Below are 15,664 nucleotides of genomic sequence, written 5' to 3' on the forward strand. Positions count from 1 at the left end.
ACGCACAAATTACATTGTCCCATGCCAAAGAATAGCTGGTCTCCAAGCTCCAATGTGCGATAGTATACATTTGGCATTAGCCTTATTTTTGCATCCCCATGAGCTTAAAAGAGCATGCGTTGATGATGTTTTAAATTTAGGACTTGCATATTACTTTTTGGTGTAACAATCAAGATCCTAGCTCACACTTCATTGGTATTGCACGGAAAAAAAGAAAAGATTTATCTTATCAGTCTGAATAATGGGATGAATAAAATCGACCGCAATAACAGAAACTATGGGCATAATTAGGTTTTATTTATTTTATCCCCCCCCCAATATGATGCAGTGCTACATTGGGAACAATCCAGAAACATGAATTTAAGCACGAAAGGGGAGTAATTAGGGTGACAATATTTGCGATTACCCTCTCAGGGCCATGTTTGATCCTCTCACTTCTCATTCCGCTCTGTGACAGACTCCTAGGCAAAGCCATAAAAAGCAAAAGGGCAATATGAATTTATCGATGCCCACAGATTACCCTTTCAATGTGCCTCATAATGTGAATCCTCGTGCACTCGCCGTCTAGCTCGTTCTCAAGAAGAATGGCTAACATTGTATTGCCAGATCCGTGCCATATGGGTGTTTTCTTATTATTTTATTTTTTTGTCGCTCCTCCAAATTTGTGCTGCTGAAAAAGGTCGCAATGTGAACTTGGGGAACCCTCTAGAGAAATCAAAGAGGCCTGTACCTTTGAGAGGGAAAGTCTACACACACTCCTATGATCCCAAGACCTTCCTAATCAAAGTCTCTACCTCCACATCTCCCTCCCTCTTCTTTCTTGTGTCTAAATTGGGCGGAGGGAAAACTAGGACATAGTTCAGCCTGTTAATATGCATCGCATCTATTATCTAAGACTGTAGCCCGGAAGTCTCAATTAGAAATCTTAAAGCCAGTTTATTATCACAGAAGTATTTCACTAGACGCAACAGACCAGACATTATTTTTGGGTTACGAAGCCTCTGTCTCAATTAATCCCCATAGTGATAGCCTGTAATTTCAGCATTCCTATAATTTCCAATAGAAAGCTCATAAAAAATGATGGAAGGGTGTGTTAGGCGTGCAACAACAGCCCTAGATACACAGACAATTAGGCAAGGATTTCCCCCATAAACGTGACTGTGAGCAGACACGTCTGCTTCCTTCAGCCAAAAGCACCCATATTCAACCAGAACATTGTCTGTTGTGGGGACTCACGAGGATATTTATTATGGGCGCATGCCAGCAGTGGTGTGCAGAGACTCTCTAAGGAGCAGGGGTGAAAAGACACTTCCACACATGCATTGTAGGTCTGGGAACAAGCTCTGCAGTTGAAATGATTCTTTGTTAAAATACCATTTCAAAAACACATTCCCGGTAACTTTTTATTTTAATAATGCTCAACATTATTTTGACTATGGAAGCCCTATGAGTTAATGAGGCCCTATAGGTCAAGAATGAACAATGAAAGTCTGGCGAATACGTAAAGCTTTATTTAGCTGACCTACAATTTTGCCCCCATGAAGTGTACACATACCTTTTAGGAAAATAAAGGGGAAACAACAACCACCTCTGGCTATAATTCAAGTGCAAAAAAATAGAAAAATCACACACGCCAGTGCACGCACAAGCAAGACCAACACTTGCCATTTTCCCTGATTTCTCCTCGACTGCTATTGTTCAGATTCTGAAATGGGTATAGAACTTGAGTTGACACTTTCAAATGGTTTTGCTTTTTACCTGGCAATTTCAATATGGAATGAAAATGTGTTTGCTTCTTCTTTTTGTGCGGTGTGCTGCAGACTCAGCGCCGTGTGACGTTCCACCTGCCAGACGGCTCCCAGGAGAGCTGCAGTGACAGCGGGCTGGGGGACCCGGAGCCCAGCAGCACGGCCAGCAACACCCAGCCCCTGCCACTCGGCTTCTCCCAAGAGGAGTACTTTGAACAAACGTCACCCAACAGCCGCACCGAGGGAGATGGCAACTCAGATCCCGAATCCAGTGAGTACCCCTCATTTAAAGATTGTCGACCATATTCACTTTTTTTTTGCTCTTATCTCACACATAATCCAACGCAGAGTTTGGTTTGTGTAGTTCACGTTGTTAATTTAACAGATCAAAAGGAAATTATGACGCTTAAAGGGACATTTCACCGCTGGAAGAAACTGCAGTCACTCGATGTTAATAGTATTTGTAGTAGATAACTTGCACCCTATGGCCAGAAAAATAATGAACTCTGTGTGTTTGACTAGGGTCTTACTGAATTGTTGAATTCCTACAATGACCATAATGCTTTGCTGCACTGCCCCTCCTTGTGGAGAGGGGGAGGCTGCGTGGAGGTGTGACTTGTAGTCCAGGAAGGAAGTGAGAACACATTTTCATGACACATTTTGGTGATCATGAATATGGCCAAAGCATTTTCCGGGGTCCCCAGCCAAAAACGTTGAGAACCCCTGTCCTAAACACCATTAAAATAAGATCTGGTTGCAAAAAAGGCCCTTTAAGTCTTAGATCTAATTCTGGGTGCATTCTTGTTGTTACCGTAAACTGGCTATGGTATGCTACTGCCCACCAATGCTCTTCATGAAAGACCTGAGATAATGATTTCTGACCACAAAGCCAGACATCTGCTTCTACTGTAAGCCAGATCAGTACCACCCACTGATGAGTAAAAGCTCCAGGAAGGAGATAACTGCTTTATGAACTGAAAAAATAATAATAATAATAATAATGACAATAAAATAATAATGCATACAAATTGTCTTCTCGAGGTTTAAAACCTTAACTTGTACACCAGTCTCAACATGAAGAACACTATTCTGTTCCATCTGTCCTGTCCCCCCTGCCCCCACCCCCCACCCTCTGAATGTTCCAGCCTTGTAGCAGATTTGATTTAGTAGAGGGTAACCCCCCGCTCCGGCATGCCATAATGCAGACAATGGATTGAGGCATAGATCAGTATGGACCCTGCCCTCCATGCTGTGCAATGGAAGCTTTATCCATTGCATGAAGTTGCCTGTCAACACGCAAAAGTCTCTTTTTCCCAGTTTCTCCATCCAACAGAGAGAACATGGAAGACAGGGTGGAAATAGATTGCTTTGCATACACCTATGTGTAGCACAGCGCTTGTGCCATGGCTGGAAGTGAGACACCGTTCCCTCGGAGCGTCAGCCTCCCCATGCAGCTGTGCTGATGGGCCTGGGCCTGATGGGTGTCACTGTCAGCGGGATTGTGGATGCATTTGTTAGATATTAGACACGATGGGTGACACACTGATGAGGGCCTCCGCTGCAATTTACAAGCAACTGTCCATCCCGCAGACAGTTTCTATTTCTATTTCTAATAAGCGGATGTTTTGAGAACCAACCACAAATGTGGTTTGCATCATGATGGCCTTGTCTTGCTGGATCAGTCTGGCCTTTTCTGATCCTCCAACAAACTGTCTCGCACGCACGCACACACGTCACACGCACGTACGCACATTGTATTTCCACAGACTACATAACCATCTCCAGTATATACTGTAGGCTACCTAACCATAGCCTTAACCGTAATCGAATTCTAACTCAAACAACCTCTTGCAAGGTGAGGGTTGGTATACATGTCTTAATATTATGCTCTCAATTGTATTTTATGGACTGTTGACTCAAATTGAAGTGCTTGTTAACTATCAGCTGATTTTTTAAATGACTGCATTGCAGTTACTAAAGCGGTGCCAGTTGGGCACTGGCCTACTTGGAATGATGCAAGTTGGAAATTAATTCCCCACCCAGTTATTATGTCCCTTTTATGCCCATATCATTAGTCAGGCATGCCCAAATATGGAGTATATGCAGAGGTCAGAACACCATTGTGATGTCAGAACAGGCGAGCTCCATATATGGAGATGTCCAGACAGAGCCTGGGTAGGGCGTTACATTTGAAGTCAGTGGGGCGAACGGTTCTCAAGTTATGTGGATTACAGACGTACGTACACGCGTACACACAGAGACGTGGAGCATTTATATTATGTTCATTCGGTCTGAGTTCCAGTAGCCTGAAAGAGCCCTATGCTTTTCTTGGCATAGAAGGGCTGGGCAAACTAGCGCTGGAAAACACAGTCGACTTCCTATTGGTTCAACAACCTATGAGGTTGTTGAACCCTCCCCAGTAGAACGTAGCGGAGAACACTGACGTCACCAAATATGGAGTGCGCCTACAGTATGCACACGCATATGTTATTGTCTTAGTGAAATACAAGGTTCACTCCCTGCACTGCTATGCCACTTTTCCTGTCTCGCTCGCCCAGGCTTTTTTTTCCATTTGAAAACCAAACTGAGGCTAGAGTAGAGTTTTATTATTCCTCCATCAGTATTATCTGGTCCACACGTGTAGATCGCTGCGGCTAGTGAACTGTTAACATACATAGCGAGGACCAGCAAAAATGTCCTGAATTTATGTCCTTTTTTCTATCGTTACAAAGTACACATAGGTACGTAGACCAGTGGTTTTCAATCAAGGACCATTATTGAGCCACGGACCACCATTTGATGAGATTTAGCCTCTCAGAACCAAAACTAAAGAATATATTTTGTTATCGTTGGATAAGATTCTGTCCACAATTCCATGCTGTATTGATGCTGATACCGTAGGAGAGATAACAGGCAAACCTTGATCAAAATAACAATTCTTCTACATTCTCTAGTTGTGTAGAATTCTTGTAAATTAAGTAATGCAGATATTAATTGTTAAGAGAGGGTAAAATGAAACGCAATGGACTCTTACGGTACCATTTGTTTTCAATCATTTTACACTCAAGAGTTAAAGATCTAATAAGGGTCCATTTGGTTACCAACTGTCCATGATTTAGCTGGGTACCACCTTGAACCACCTCCCGGACCACTGGTTGAAAACCACTGACGTAGACCTTTGCACACATCACATCACATGATCACAGTGATCATGTGTGGTTCATTCATATGTGGATGCAATTGCTCATCATCATATAATATTCATTGAGGAAATAAACATCACATACTTCATAAACTGTTCAACTCAAATAGCATGCACATTACCCATTCCCCCTCCGGGGTAATATTTTTGGACCACCATGCTAATATGGTATGTATTTGTATAAAGTACCACATTAATGGCATACGGAACAGAACAGACTGTAAAGCCTGTGTGTGTGTGTGTGTGTGTGTGTGTGTGTGTGTGTGTGTGTGTGTGTGTGTGCGCGCGCGCACGTGTGCATGCGTGCATGTGTGTGAGAGAGTGCATGCATGCGTGCGTGTGTGATATTGCAAGTTGAATATTGCTGTGGTAGTGGTTTTAGTCATTTGACAGCAAAGCCCCTCATAATGCTCCCTTATAGCCTTATCACACCAAAATGTGATTAAAGTCAAAGTAATTCTCTCAGCTATTTTAAGAGCAGGCTGAAATGGACGTCTCTAGACGACAGCAGAGAGTCATGTAAACATTGGATAAGGAATACATTGACTAAATATTAAAGTCACAGAACTACGGTGCTCCTCTGGTATAGTGAAGTGTGGATCTCCAGTGCACTCAGCTGTCACAGCTGACACTTAGTAGGCTATACTATTAGGAAGAGAACGAGAAGAGAGCAGTCAGATCATTATGTAGAATTCAACCCATTAAGACCTGAGGCCCATTCTATAAAATGTCTTCTAAATCACTAGTTCTCACACTTTCAAGACTTTTCGAAAATGTTCAACAGCAGTACAAACTCAGAGCACGGCAAGAAGCGATGCCCTGTGAGCTTGTACAGTGCATGTACAATTGCTATTTTTGAATAGCCAACGCAAAATAATCTAAAACGACACAGATGCTTTCCCGGTTTAAATGGCTTAAAGAGCTAAATGCAAATATGGATGCAAATGATGTTCATCTCATAGTTTCTGAGCCATTTTTAGTTTAGTGACTATTCTATAGATTACTTTTTAACCAAATAATCGAGAAGCAAATGTTTTGTTATATATCCGTTTTGAATATGCTATTGTAATTAACAACTTATATCCTGTTTTATGTCCTACTTTAGAATGGTGTGCTAGTACATCGCACAACATATCAGATGTACATGTACAAGCTCAGAACACGTTGCATCACGGTGAGCTTGTACTGTATCAATTTTATAAATATGTATTAACTATTCATTGATTTTTAGAATCCCTAGCACGCACACACACGCACGTATGTGCGCACGCACGCACACACGCACACACACACACGCACACACACACACACACACACACACACACACACACACACACCCGTTGCATGTGTTTTTGGACCCCAACTCATCATGCTCCATTTTTTCCACCCATGAATTCCAAGATAAGCTGACTGACTGTGCAGTTCGGTTCAAATGGGTGAGATGGATCTCCACCTGCGTGTTGACCATCTCAGAGATGAGTGCATTGGTGACGGGAGTGGGAGAGCTAAAACGGATTAGATATGGTTTTATCAATGAGTGCCAGGCTGGCGATGGTAATCTCTTATCGTGTCGTCTCAATTTGTAAAGCAGAAAGAACAAGGCGACGAGGAACGAGTGCGAGGAACATGGGATGACAGGAAGAGAAAGGGAGAAAAATTGAACGGAGTGAAGGAGTGGAGAGAAAGGTGAACGTGAGTCTAAGCGGTATTGTTTCCTAAAGGTGCCGTGGCTCGCTGCTGAATGCCAGCCTGTGCTGAGCAACCGCCTGGGATAAAGGCAAACCATGTGGCCGTCTTCTGTCTGACAATGAATTTCTCAACTCTTTAAAGCTGCCTCTTTATTAGACCACCGCTCTTGAAATAAAGTTCATATGACATTTTATGTTTCTATTATTTATGAGGGAGGAGGCTGTTCATTTTATGGCGTCTTGTTTTCCCGCCCTTAGGCTTACGTTAGCACGTTGGTTGGCAGTAGTGTCGCCTGTTTTGTTGCACGTTGTTCACCGGGCTTTTGATTATGTACTCTCCCGTCTCTGCAAATAGATAAAAGCTACAAATTAATATCATTAGCATGTGTGTTGTTAGGGCCCACCTCCATATATCTCACAGCTGGCATTTTCAGAAGTACACATCCAGAACAATTAAGCACGATGAATTCTACCTGTCCCTTTTGGCCAAACAGCGGCAATTCATCAAAACATCAAAAACAGGAATGCATAATGATGCGCGTTAACATCCAGCGCCATGGCAATGAAGAATTTACATGACGCTTGTTTTACGTTTCCATTTTCTCACAGGAAAAAAAACACCACAGTTACATCTTCATATCAATGTATTTTTTTTTTCTTCCCACAGATCATGTTTCACCATTAGCAGGTTCTCAGAGTGCAACTTCTCCGATTGCTATTCACTGGAAGTACAAGGTGTACTGTTATCTTGGCCTTAATGCTAATTACATCTAGCCAGGAAGAGAATTTCCGTTCTGACTCATCTCAGCAGCATAGATTTTGCTCAGTGAATCTTTTTTTTTTTTTTTCTACTTCTGAGTGACACGGCTGGCTGCTGTTATGATCAATTAAGCTTTGACGATGTCATCAAAACAATTAAATAAGCAGCTTTTACTATTTTTGCGGACAGCCCGTGCTATCAAGTTGATGTTGACTTAATGACTGTCCTGGAGGGCTTTTGTCAAACGATGGCAGTCGTCACGTCATGACAGCAGCAAGCAGTGATAAGCTCTCAGACAAAGTTAAGTGCAGTAAAATCTGTTGCCACCAAATCCCCCATGCTACTCAGACAATACGCAATTTAGCTCTGGGAACAATTTCTAATACACTTATTTCTGTCTCTCATTATTGGAGTTGAAAGATTTAAGAGTCTGTACTTAGTGAAAATAGCTGATCTACAGGCTCACAACGAGTCACATTCAGATGTTTTTTTTAAGATGTGTGGACATTTGTGACATTTGTGGACATTTCCGCCTATAATGACATGCCCAACATATCTGTTTGTCTGTTATTGTACATGTTCAGCTCACTGAGGGCCATCCTGTACAATTCCATTAGTCAATGAAAGAAAGATGAAAAGTAGATCTTAATCTGTGCCATGTGGCTTTGAGATGACAGTTTAATTGTCTTTCTGTTGTCTTTCTAAGATCTAAATCCCACTCTTAAAATTAATCATTTTTTCCACTGTAGTTTAATGCGCGCACGTGTGTGTGTGTGCGTGCGTGCGTGCGTGCGTGCGTGCGTGCGTATTTGTCTTTGAGTGGTGCAGCCACTCCATTGCCCAGCAATGTGTGTCCCTGGCTGGGTCCGTCCGAGCACGGACATAGCGTTTTTTAACCACCAAGTGTCACTGTTGCGCAGCCTATGACACACACACACACACACACACACACACACACACACACACACACACACACACACACACACACACACACACACACACACACACACACACACACACACACACACACACACACACACACACACACACACACACACACACACACACACACACACACACACACACACTACAAGTACAGTACAATACAGCACCACTCAGTTCAGACCGGTCTGATTTTCTTACTAGACTAGAGGATAGTAAATTTATTGTAGACAGATAGCAGTTTACTTTTTGTTTTACTTCTAACTTACTTTATCAACAGTGCAGTATGCGTATTCACTACATCCCATTCCCCAAAACGACTAGACAAATTATCTGATTAAGCTATTGAGTTCATACAGTACATATTGGAGGGCTTAATTATTTTATTTCAGTAGGTCCAACATTTTCATAATAGCTCTCTAACTGAGTTCCCAGTTGAACAAATTCACGAGTGGCAGGATCTTTATTATATTATTGTTTTGCCCTTTAGAAGGGGGAATTTCACTTGCTCTTATGTGCCAAACACAATTGGAACAAGCTGAATATTTAATGCGTCCCCAATGATTAACCCAGTCCTGTAAGTCTAATCGCCCGTGCCAAGCTTGCACTGAGATTGGGATTTGACAGTCTAGACACAATCTGTGCATGAACGATGAACGTGCATGCAACACTTAAAGAGATTTGATGAAAGACCAGGAAAGGAATTGGCAGACATGAGAACATGTCATCAAATGCGTGTTCAGATTTCTGAAACTAAAAAAAGGTTTTGAGTGCAACTAAAGTAAATGAAAGAATATACTCTGAGAGCCATTGAACCATATCAATTTAGGATAGGGTAGCACTCATGATGTATGACCAGTTACAGCATGGCGTACAGTACAATACAGCTGGGCGTTTATTATTCATATGAATCCAATCTCAATTTCACTTTGAGGGTTCTCATATGCAATTAGAAGTAATGAATGTGCTTCTTAATTACATTCATTTGTGCAAATTTTCATTCCCCACTGAATTTCTCTGTGGAAACATTGTGACACTGACCAATGGCGTATCATTTGCAATGTGACTAAATCCATTCAGCCTGGCACAATTAGCCGTAATTAGTGTTACAAAGTCATCGGCGACCAGGGGGAAAGACGTAGCTGACATGCGAGAGAGAAGACTTGTTGGGTGATTTGAAAGTCCAACGTTGTTGCATGATCCAGATAACTGGCTGATCACAGGTCAGAGAGTGGGGCGCTGTTGTAAGGCTGCAGGGCTTCACATACTATGACATTACATGTAGTTCAGCAGCTCTCTCAGTGCTCGCCTTGCCACCGTGTAGCATACACAGTAGGCCTATCCTTGTTTTACACTTCAAGAAACATTGCATAGTCTATGTCTTATTCTGGAGCAGTCATTCAACCGTCTACTGGAACTTCTTCAAACCACTCTTCCTCAGATCATTTGCACCAGTTTGCTTCCTGCCATATATTCTCCCTCATATAAATAAATAATGGCCTTTGTGCTTCGGGCTCCCAGAACTTTTTACAGCGTCCCAGTGGGCCATCAATGGAGCTAAATGAAGCAACAGTGAGTATTAACCTACATACATTGTGCCCATCCTTTTAAGATTTATTTTTTTCTTTTTCCATTTATGGATTGGAGGAAAGGTTCTGCGTGTGTCTTGGACTGACGCAGAAGGGGATTTAGATGGACTTACCTGCATGCCCTCTCAGCCGCTTTGGATTTGACGGAAGTGCTCAGTTGTCAAAGGTGATTTGGAGGGGAACCCTGTTTTATCTGGTTCAAATGCCACACCAGTTGTCTCACACAGAGACTAACTATCGATCTGGGGCAGTAAACCTAATCACAGAAACTCCCCAACCACCTTCAAAAGACTGAGAAGTGTCAGAAACCTTTTTTTTCCCCCCTTTCTTTTTTCAGAGTATTAAGCCCATTCTTTGATGGCCCTGCCAGTTTACTGTGAAGTTGATAAGGGAGCTTTACGGTGCCATCATCCACATTTCACCAGGACAAGACATGTTGCCTTTCTGGGTAGTTGAAGATTATGCGACAATCAGTGCCTGTCCTTTACAAGGCACCTTTCAGCCTAGGTGACAAAAATATATATTTATATAGTACCCTGCACAGTCAACATACAATAATTAAATTAAATTAATTAACTGTCATCATGTATAGTACAGACATGTGTGTATAGCACACACATGTAAGTATCAACAGGCAGCAGTACAACACATGAGACATAACAAAAACAAAACATAGCTAATGACTACTGTATAAAACACTATTTAAAATAATTAACCCCCTTGCCCTCTCCCCACTTGCATCCCACTTAACTATGCCTCACACAGAATAAGACAGACAAATAAGATAGTTCTGTTCTATGAATTGAAGAAAAGTTCAGGGGTAGAAAAAAACGTAAAGGTTAGTTCGAGCGGTACAGTGAAAACATTCACCCAAAAGCTCTGAGACTCGAGGAGGCTTTTCAAAGACCTCCACAATTAAAATACTCATTCCAAAGTTGTTAACATGTTCAGTAAGTCCCATGTCTGGTATGGGAATGGATCAATAACTGCCAAGTTTGATCATGTCTCCGGACAATGTATTCTGAACTCTGTAGGGTAGAGACTTCAAACAAGGGCAGGCTCAAAGGCCCGAGCCAGCAATTCACCGCGTTCCGTTTCACTGACTCTGTGATTCCTAAACGGGAATATAGCTGGGCCTGCATATTAAACCTGTGAAATGTGGGGTGTGAGGGAGGGGAATTGTCTTGGTCCTTGATCCCATCTAGGCGATATGATCTAATTAACACCAACCTTGAATCATTAGAGGGGTGGGGGTGGGGTGTGCGGTGTGTGTGTGTGTGTGTGTGTGGGGTGGGGTTCCATGTAGCTTTAATCAAAAGTGCTTAGATTATATGTGGATTTTAATGATGCCTGTGGTCATATGAGCTGCTAAGGGAAGTGCACTGTAGAGTAGCTAGTGGCTTCTTTGTTCGGATTCAGGACCATCTGGTCCAGGATATGCTACCAGAAAATAAAACCATATGTGTCCATTAGTCGAATCTGGCCATGTACAAAATCTAATTCAACTTTTAACATCTCGGAAATCTTCCTTTCAGATCTCTGACACAGTCTCAAGCATCACATCTTCCTTTGAGTGTGGAGCTGAGGTTACTGGACTGAAAGAATGCGGCAGAAATGTTCACTCCTCGCAGATGCAGAGGCAAAACATGGGATGCAATAAAATATAGATATCCTAATGTTTTATTCAAGGCCATTTGTTATAGATAGCTCCTTTTTTTCTTTTTTTCTCTCTTTTTTTTTTTTTTTACAAAAATCCCACTCCCTTTTATGTGAGAGTTGAGGAGAGCTCACACGCGCAAATGCACTGAGATGCGCTCACTCACACAAAGACACCACCACACCACCCAAGTGGGTGCTTTTAGCATGTTGTTAAAACATAATATTGGCTCATTTGATGGACAGTTTCTTTTTCCTGCCCCTGCCTTTGCATACAATAAATTGGCCTTAAAATATGTCTCAGCTTGGTTTTAACAACTCTAGTTCAGAGGTCAGTCTGGTGTTATTTTAATAAAAAAGTCATCATTATACACTGCCTTACGGACATGTCTTTTTTCTGCACGATGGTTGACAACGATAACAACTGCAGCAGCAAACCTCTGGCAGGGTCATAGGAAGTCCCTCCACCCTCTCTCCCTCACATTCTCTCTCCATTCCTCTTAAGATACAGAACCGTGGACAGATTAAAATGCATGGCCTCGTCCCTTTCTCATTTTTCACGTGCAGTCGGTCTCAAGGATAAGGATGGCCTCTGCTCAGAAGGACTTATTGACCAAATATGCGTCAATATGCCTCCTGAAGGCTGAGCAGACCACAGCAACACAGGGGTTGTATTTTCACCAACTCCCATATACCCTTTAACTCGTTAAGACCCCCCATTTTATGGGGTCAAATGTCTTCTAAGTCTTAACACAACAGTATTTTCTGAACAAAACAAACAAAACAAAAACGTATGTTCAAACCTTTTCCATGTCCCAGAATTGTATGTATTTGACCACCGACTCCCATCTCAAAATATTGTGTTCCAGGGACCCCCGAAGCAAAGATTTGAGTTAAAAATGTTTGCTTTAAAAAAATACACTTTGGCTCTTCAAATAATTTTAAAGAGCCAAAGTATAACATTTTATCTATGACATTCATGATGGTTTCCCAGTTTGAATGGGTTAACGCTAGTATTGACCTGTGCTGTCCTTACACTGCAGTGAAACAGCACGGCAGGCAAGAAACATATGGCAAAACCATTTCAAAAGGCTTCATCATGCTAAAAGAGTGCAAATCTATTGATGTTATATCAGTGGAAAATGAATGATGAGCGAGTATGTTGAGATGGAAAATGAGTTCAATATGGGAGTCTTGTTATGTACACTAATGGCCGGATATACAGTAGAGATTTGATGCAAGCTGTTACCAACATAAAGTATAATGAGAGTGCTGTATATATTTGGCTTATTTTTTCATTATTATGAAATCATATTGGGACATAAACTTGCAGTTTTTCCTGAGATTCAGTCTAAACTCATAGCAGAGGAATTGCTGCAGTCAGTGACAAACAGTATGATGCCAGGCAGGCCACAGCCATTATGCCATCTGTCTATATCCTGTGCATTAGCATATTTCAGCTGAAATGGCATTCAAGAGAAATCGCATAAAAAATCACCGTGAATCTCATGCATCACAGCTTTCACATCCCCCCGCCTTCATATTCTAACCACGTCACCACCAGCACCAGGAGCATTTCATTCAATTTGCACGGACATAACGAAGCAATGCAGGTTATGTTTTAACCCATTTAGGCCTGACGTCAAAATTAAAAAAAAGTCTTCTGAAAGAATATTATATTCAAAGATTTGTGCCACATTTTCACGATTTTTCAAAAATAGCAGACCTACAAGCTCATAGCGCGCCACTCGGTGGCGCGCTATGAGCTTGTAGATCTGCTATTTTTCAATAGCTAAAGTATAACACAATGCTTAGTTAAAACACCAAAAGGGGTTCCCGCCCAGAATGGGTTAATTCAGGATACCAGATTTCCACCCTGATTTAATCCAGGTGCTCCATTTACATGCATGAACTGGATTATTCTGCACTGTACTGTACATCTCCCCTATTCCCTATCGCTGGCCGATCAATGTATGCACTGACTGGCTGATAAATTGGCATTCTCAGACAAATGAATCACTTCAGAGACTACTCACGGGCCAGTAACACTGATAAATGGGGAGAGTGTGTGGTGAGGAGAGGAAGAAGGAGCAGTGTGGGTGACACAAGAGAGATATATATATACAGTATATGAGAGAATGGAGAGATTTCAGCAAGGATGCACTGGGTGGGGGGTGGGGGTAGGTTGGAGGAGGTCCCTGCGGGATATGTTTGGCCTAACAGAATATGACGGGGGGCTTTTGAGGGGCTTGACACCGAACACATAAACCTGGCTGTTGCGTGCCCTCCTCAGCATGCCAACTGAGGCATTCATCACAGTCGCCCTGGTGAAGTTCACCAGCCACTTCGTGCCCGTGGCATCTGCGGGGACCTCAAGGCAATGTCGTGTTTGCGAGGTCAGTCAGCTGCCTGCCACCTTATTCCACGCATGCTGGAGCAGACCTGGCTCTCATGCCTTGCCAGAAACTCAGGCAGGCATGCAGGCTGTGTCCCTTTGTCCCTGTTTCCCCCCCCAGACACCTGCGTGATTGCATTGATTTGTCCTGATTCCATTCATCCAGTAGCCCTGCTGGATTTTATGTGTCAAACATCTGTCATATGGAGTCTACAAAGCATGGAAAAGACTTTTCTGGTTCTGGTAGCGCATTAATCGATAAATCACCACCAAATTGATTGTGAATTCTGGAGAGGAATCAGCACCAACAAAGAAAAATGCGTCTGTGGTGAAGCATATTTTTTCATCAAGTAGGCTACATTCCTTTTGTTCTTTTGATTGAAACTTGAAAAAGTTAAGTTCATTATGAGCTACAATACGTGCTTGAAATCAGATACCATGCTCAGGTGGTAATGCACTTTGATGTGTAAAAAAAAAAGATAGAGAAAAGGAGACAAACAGATGCATGTACATTAGCATATGCCCCCAAAACAAACAACTATCACTAAAATAGAGTGTATAGAGACTCTTAAAGTTAGCATTTTGTCTCAAACTACTCAGAAGAGAAAAAGATAGAGATAGAGACAGACAAAGAGAAAGAGAAAGAGCATAGCATTAGTAGAAAATAGACTGGAACGTCTCCTGGAGCCACATTCAGACAGCGGTGGCAGCAAAGACTTTCGTTATGATAAAAAAAACAGGGACCTCTGCAAGGGTGCCCTTGATTCTGCAGTTGGCTTAACTCGGCAGGTCACAGAGGGGGAGGCAGATGTTGTCTCCAGGCATGTCCCGGTGCCTCTGCCGCTGTTCCGCTTGGTGTCGCCGAGCTTACAGGTGCGGAGGGGTGGTGGTGGTGGTGGTTGGGGGTGCTGAGCTACGGTTGGGGTGCACTAAGCCAGCGCTCATGGCACCGCAGGCCACCACTGGGGGTGTTGGAATGAGCAGATATGCTCATTTTGATCCACTGAGGTATAATAATTGATGATCAGCCGTGCTGTCGCTTCTGTGACTCACTGGTCCGTGCAATAATACACCCTCTAATGCAACACATTGTGGTGTGGACAGAGGTGCCATGGGGTCTCCCGCTGGCTGGCTCCTATTCCATGTGATATGGCTTGTGATTGGGCTACACAGTACATCATAGGGAACTAATGCTCACTCGGTAGGTCACAATAATTGTTGAATTCTGGCCAAACGGTGGCCTTTGGCCCAGTAAGCTAGATTGAGGTGAACCATGTATGGTTTCTCTCATCAACAACGTTGCAAAGGCTTTTGTTGATCTCGGTCGTCTTGGATGTTACAGTATATACTGCAACACACCCGTGAATCAACAGACGCTGACTGACATGCACATACACACACATTGCAGACACGTACATTGATTCGCATGCAGCTGAACTAAATGCACACGTTGCCCCCCTCCCCCCCATCTGACCCCCCCAATGTTTTGTTCCAGAGACGCCCATAAGGGAAAATTTGAAGAAACGTTTTCAAGATTTTTCGAAAATGTTTAAAAATGGCAGATGTATGAACTTGTACATCCTCTATATATCTGCTATTTTCTGTATGTGCGCGCACGAGCGTGCGTGTGTGTGTTTCTCTCACACACACACACACACACACACACACACACACACACACACAC

The 15,664-nt window shown here is 42.7% G+C and overlaps 1 protein-coding gene across 1 annotated transcript in view; it reads left to right on the top strand.

Annotated features, from left to right (window-relative positions):
• The window catches only part of pcdh11 (protocadherin 11), a gene marked incomplete at both ends in the record, with an annotated part of 154,163 nt that overhangs the window by 97,640 nt on the left and 40,859 nt on the right, over nt 1-15,664 (top strand). Inside the window, one exon of the mRNA XM_079499101.1 lies at nt 1,821-2,019. Coding sequence (XP_079355227.1) covers nt 1,821-2,019 — 199 coding nt within the window. The remainder of the gene's footprint in view (nt 1-1,820; nt 2,020-15,664) is intronic.

The sequence above is a fragment of the Electrona antarctica genome, assembly GCF_951216825.1.
Source record: "Electrona antarctica genome assembly, chromosome: 1".
Classification (NCBI taxonomy): domain Eukaryota; kingdom Metazoa; phylum Chordata; class Actinopteri; order Myctophiformes; family Myctophidae; genus Electrona; species Electrona antarctica.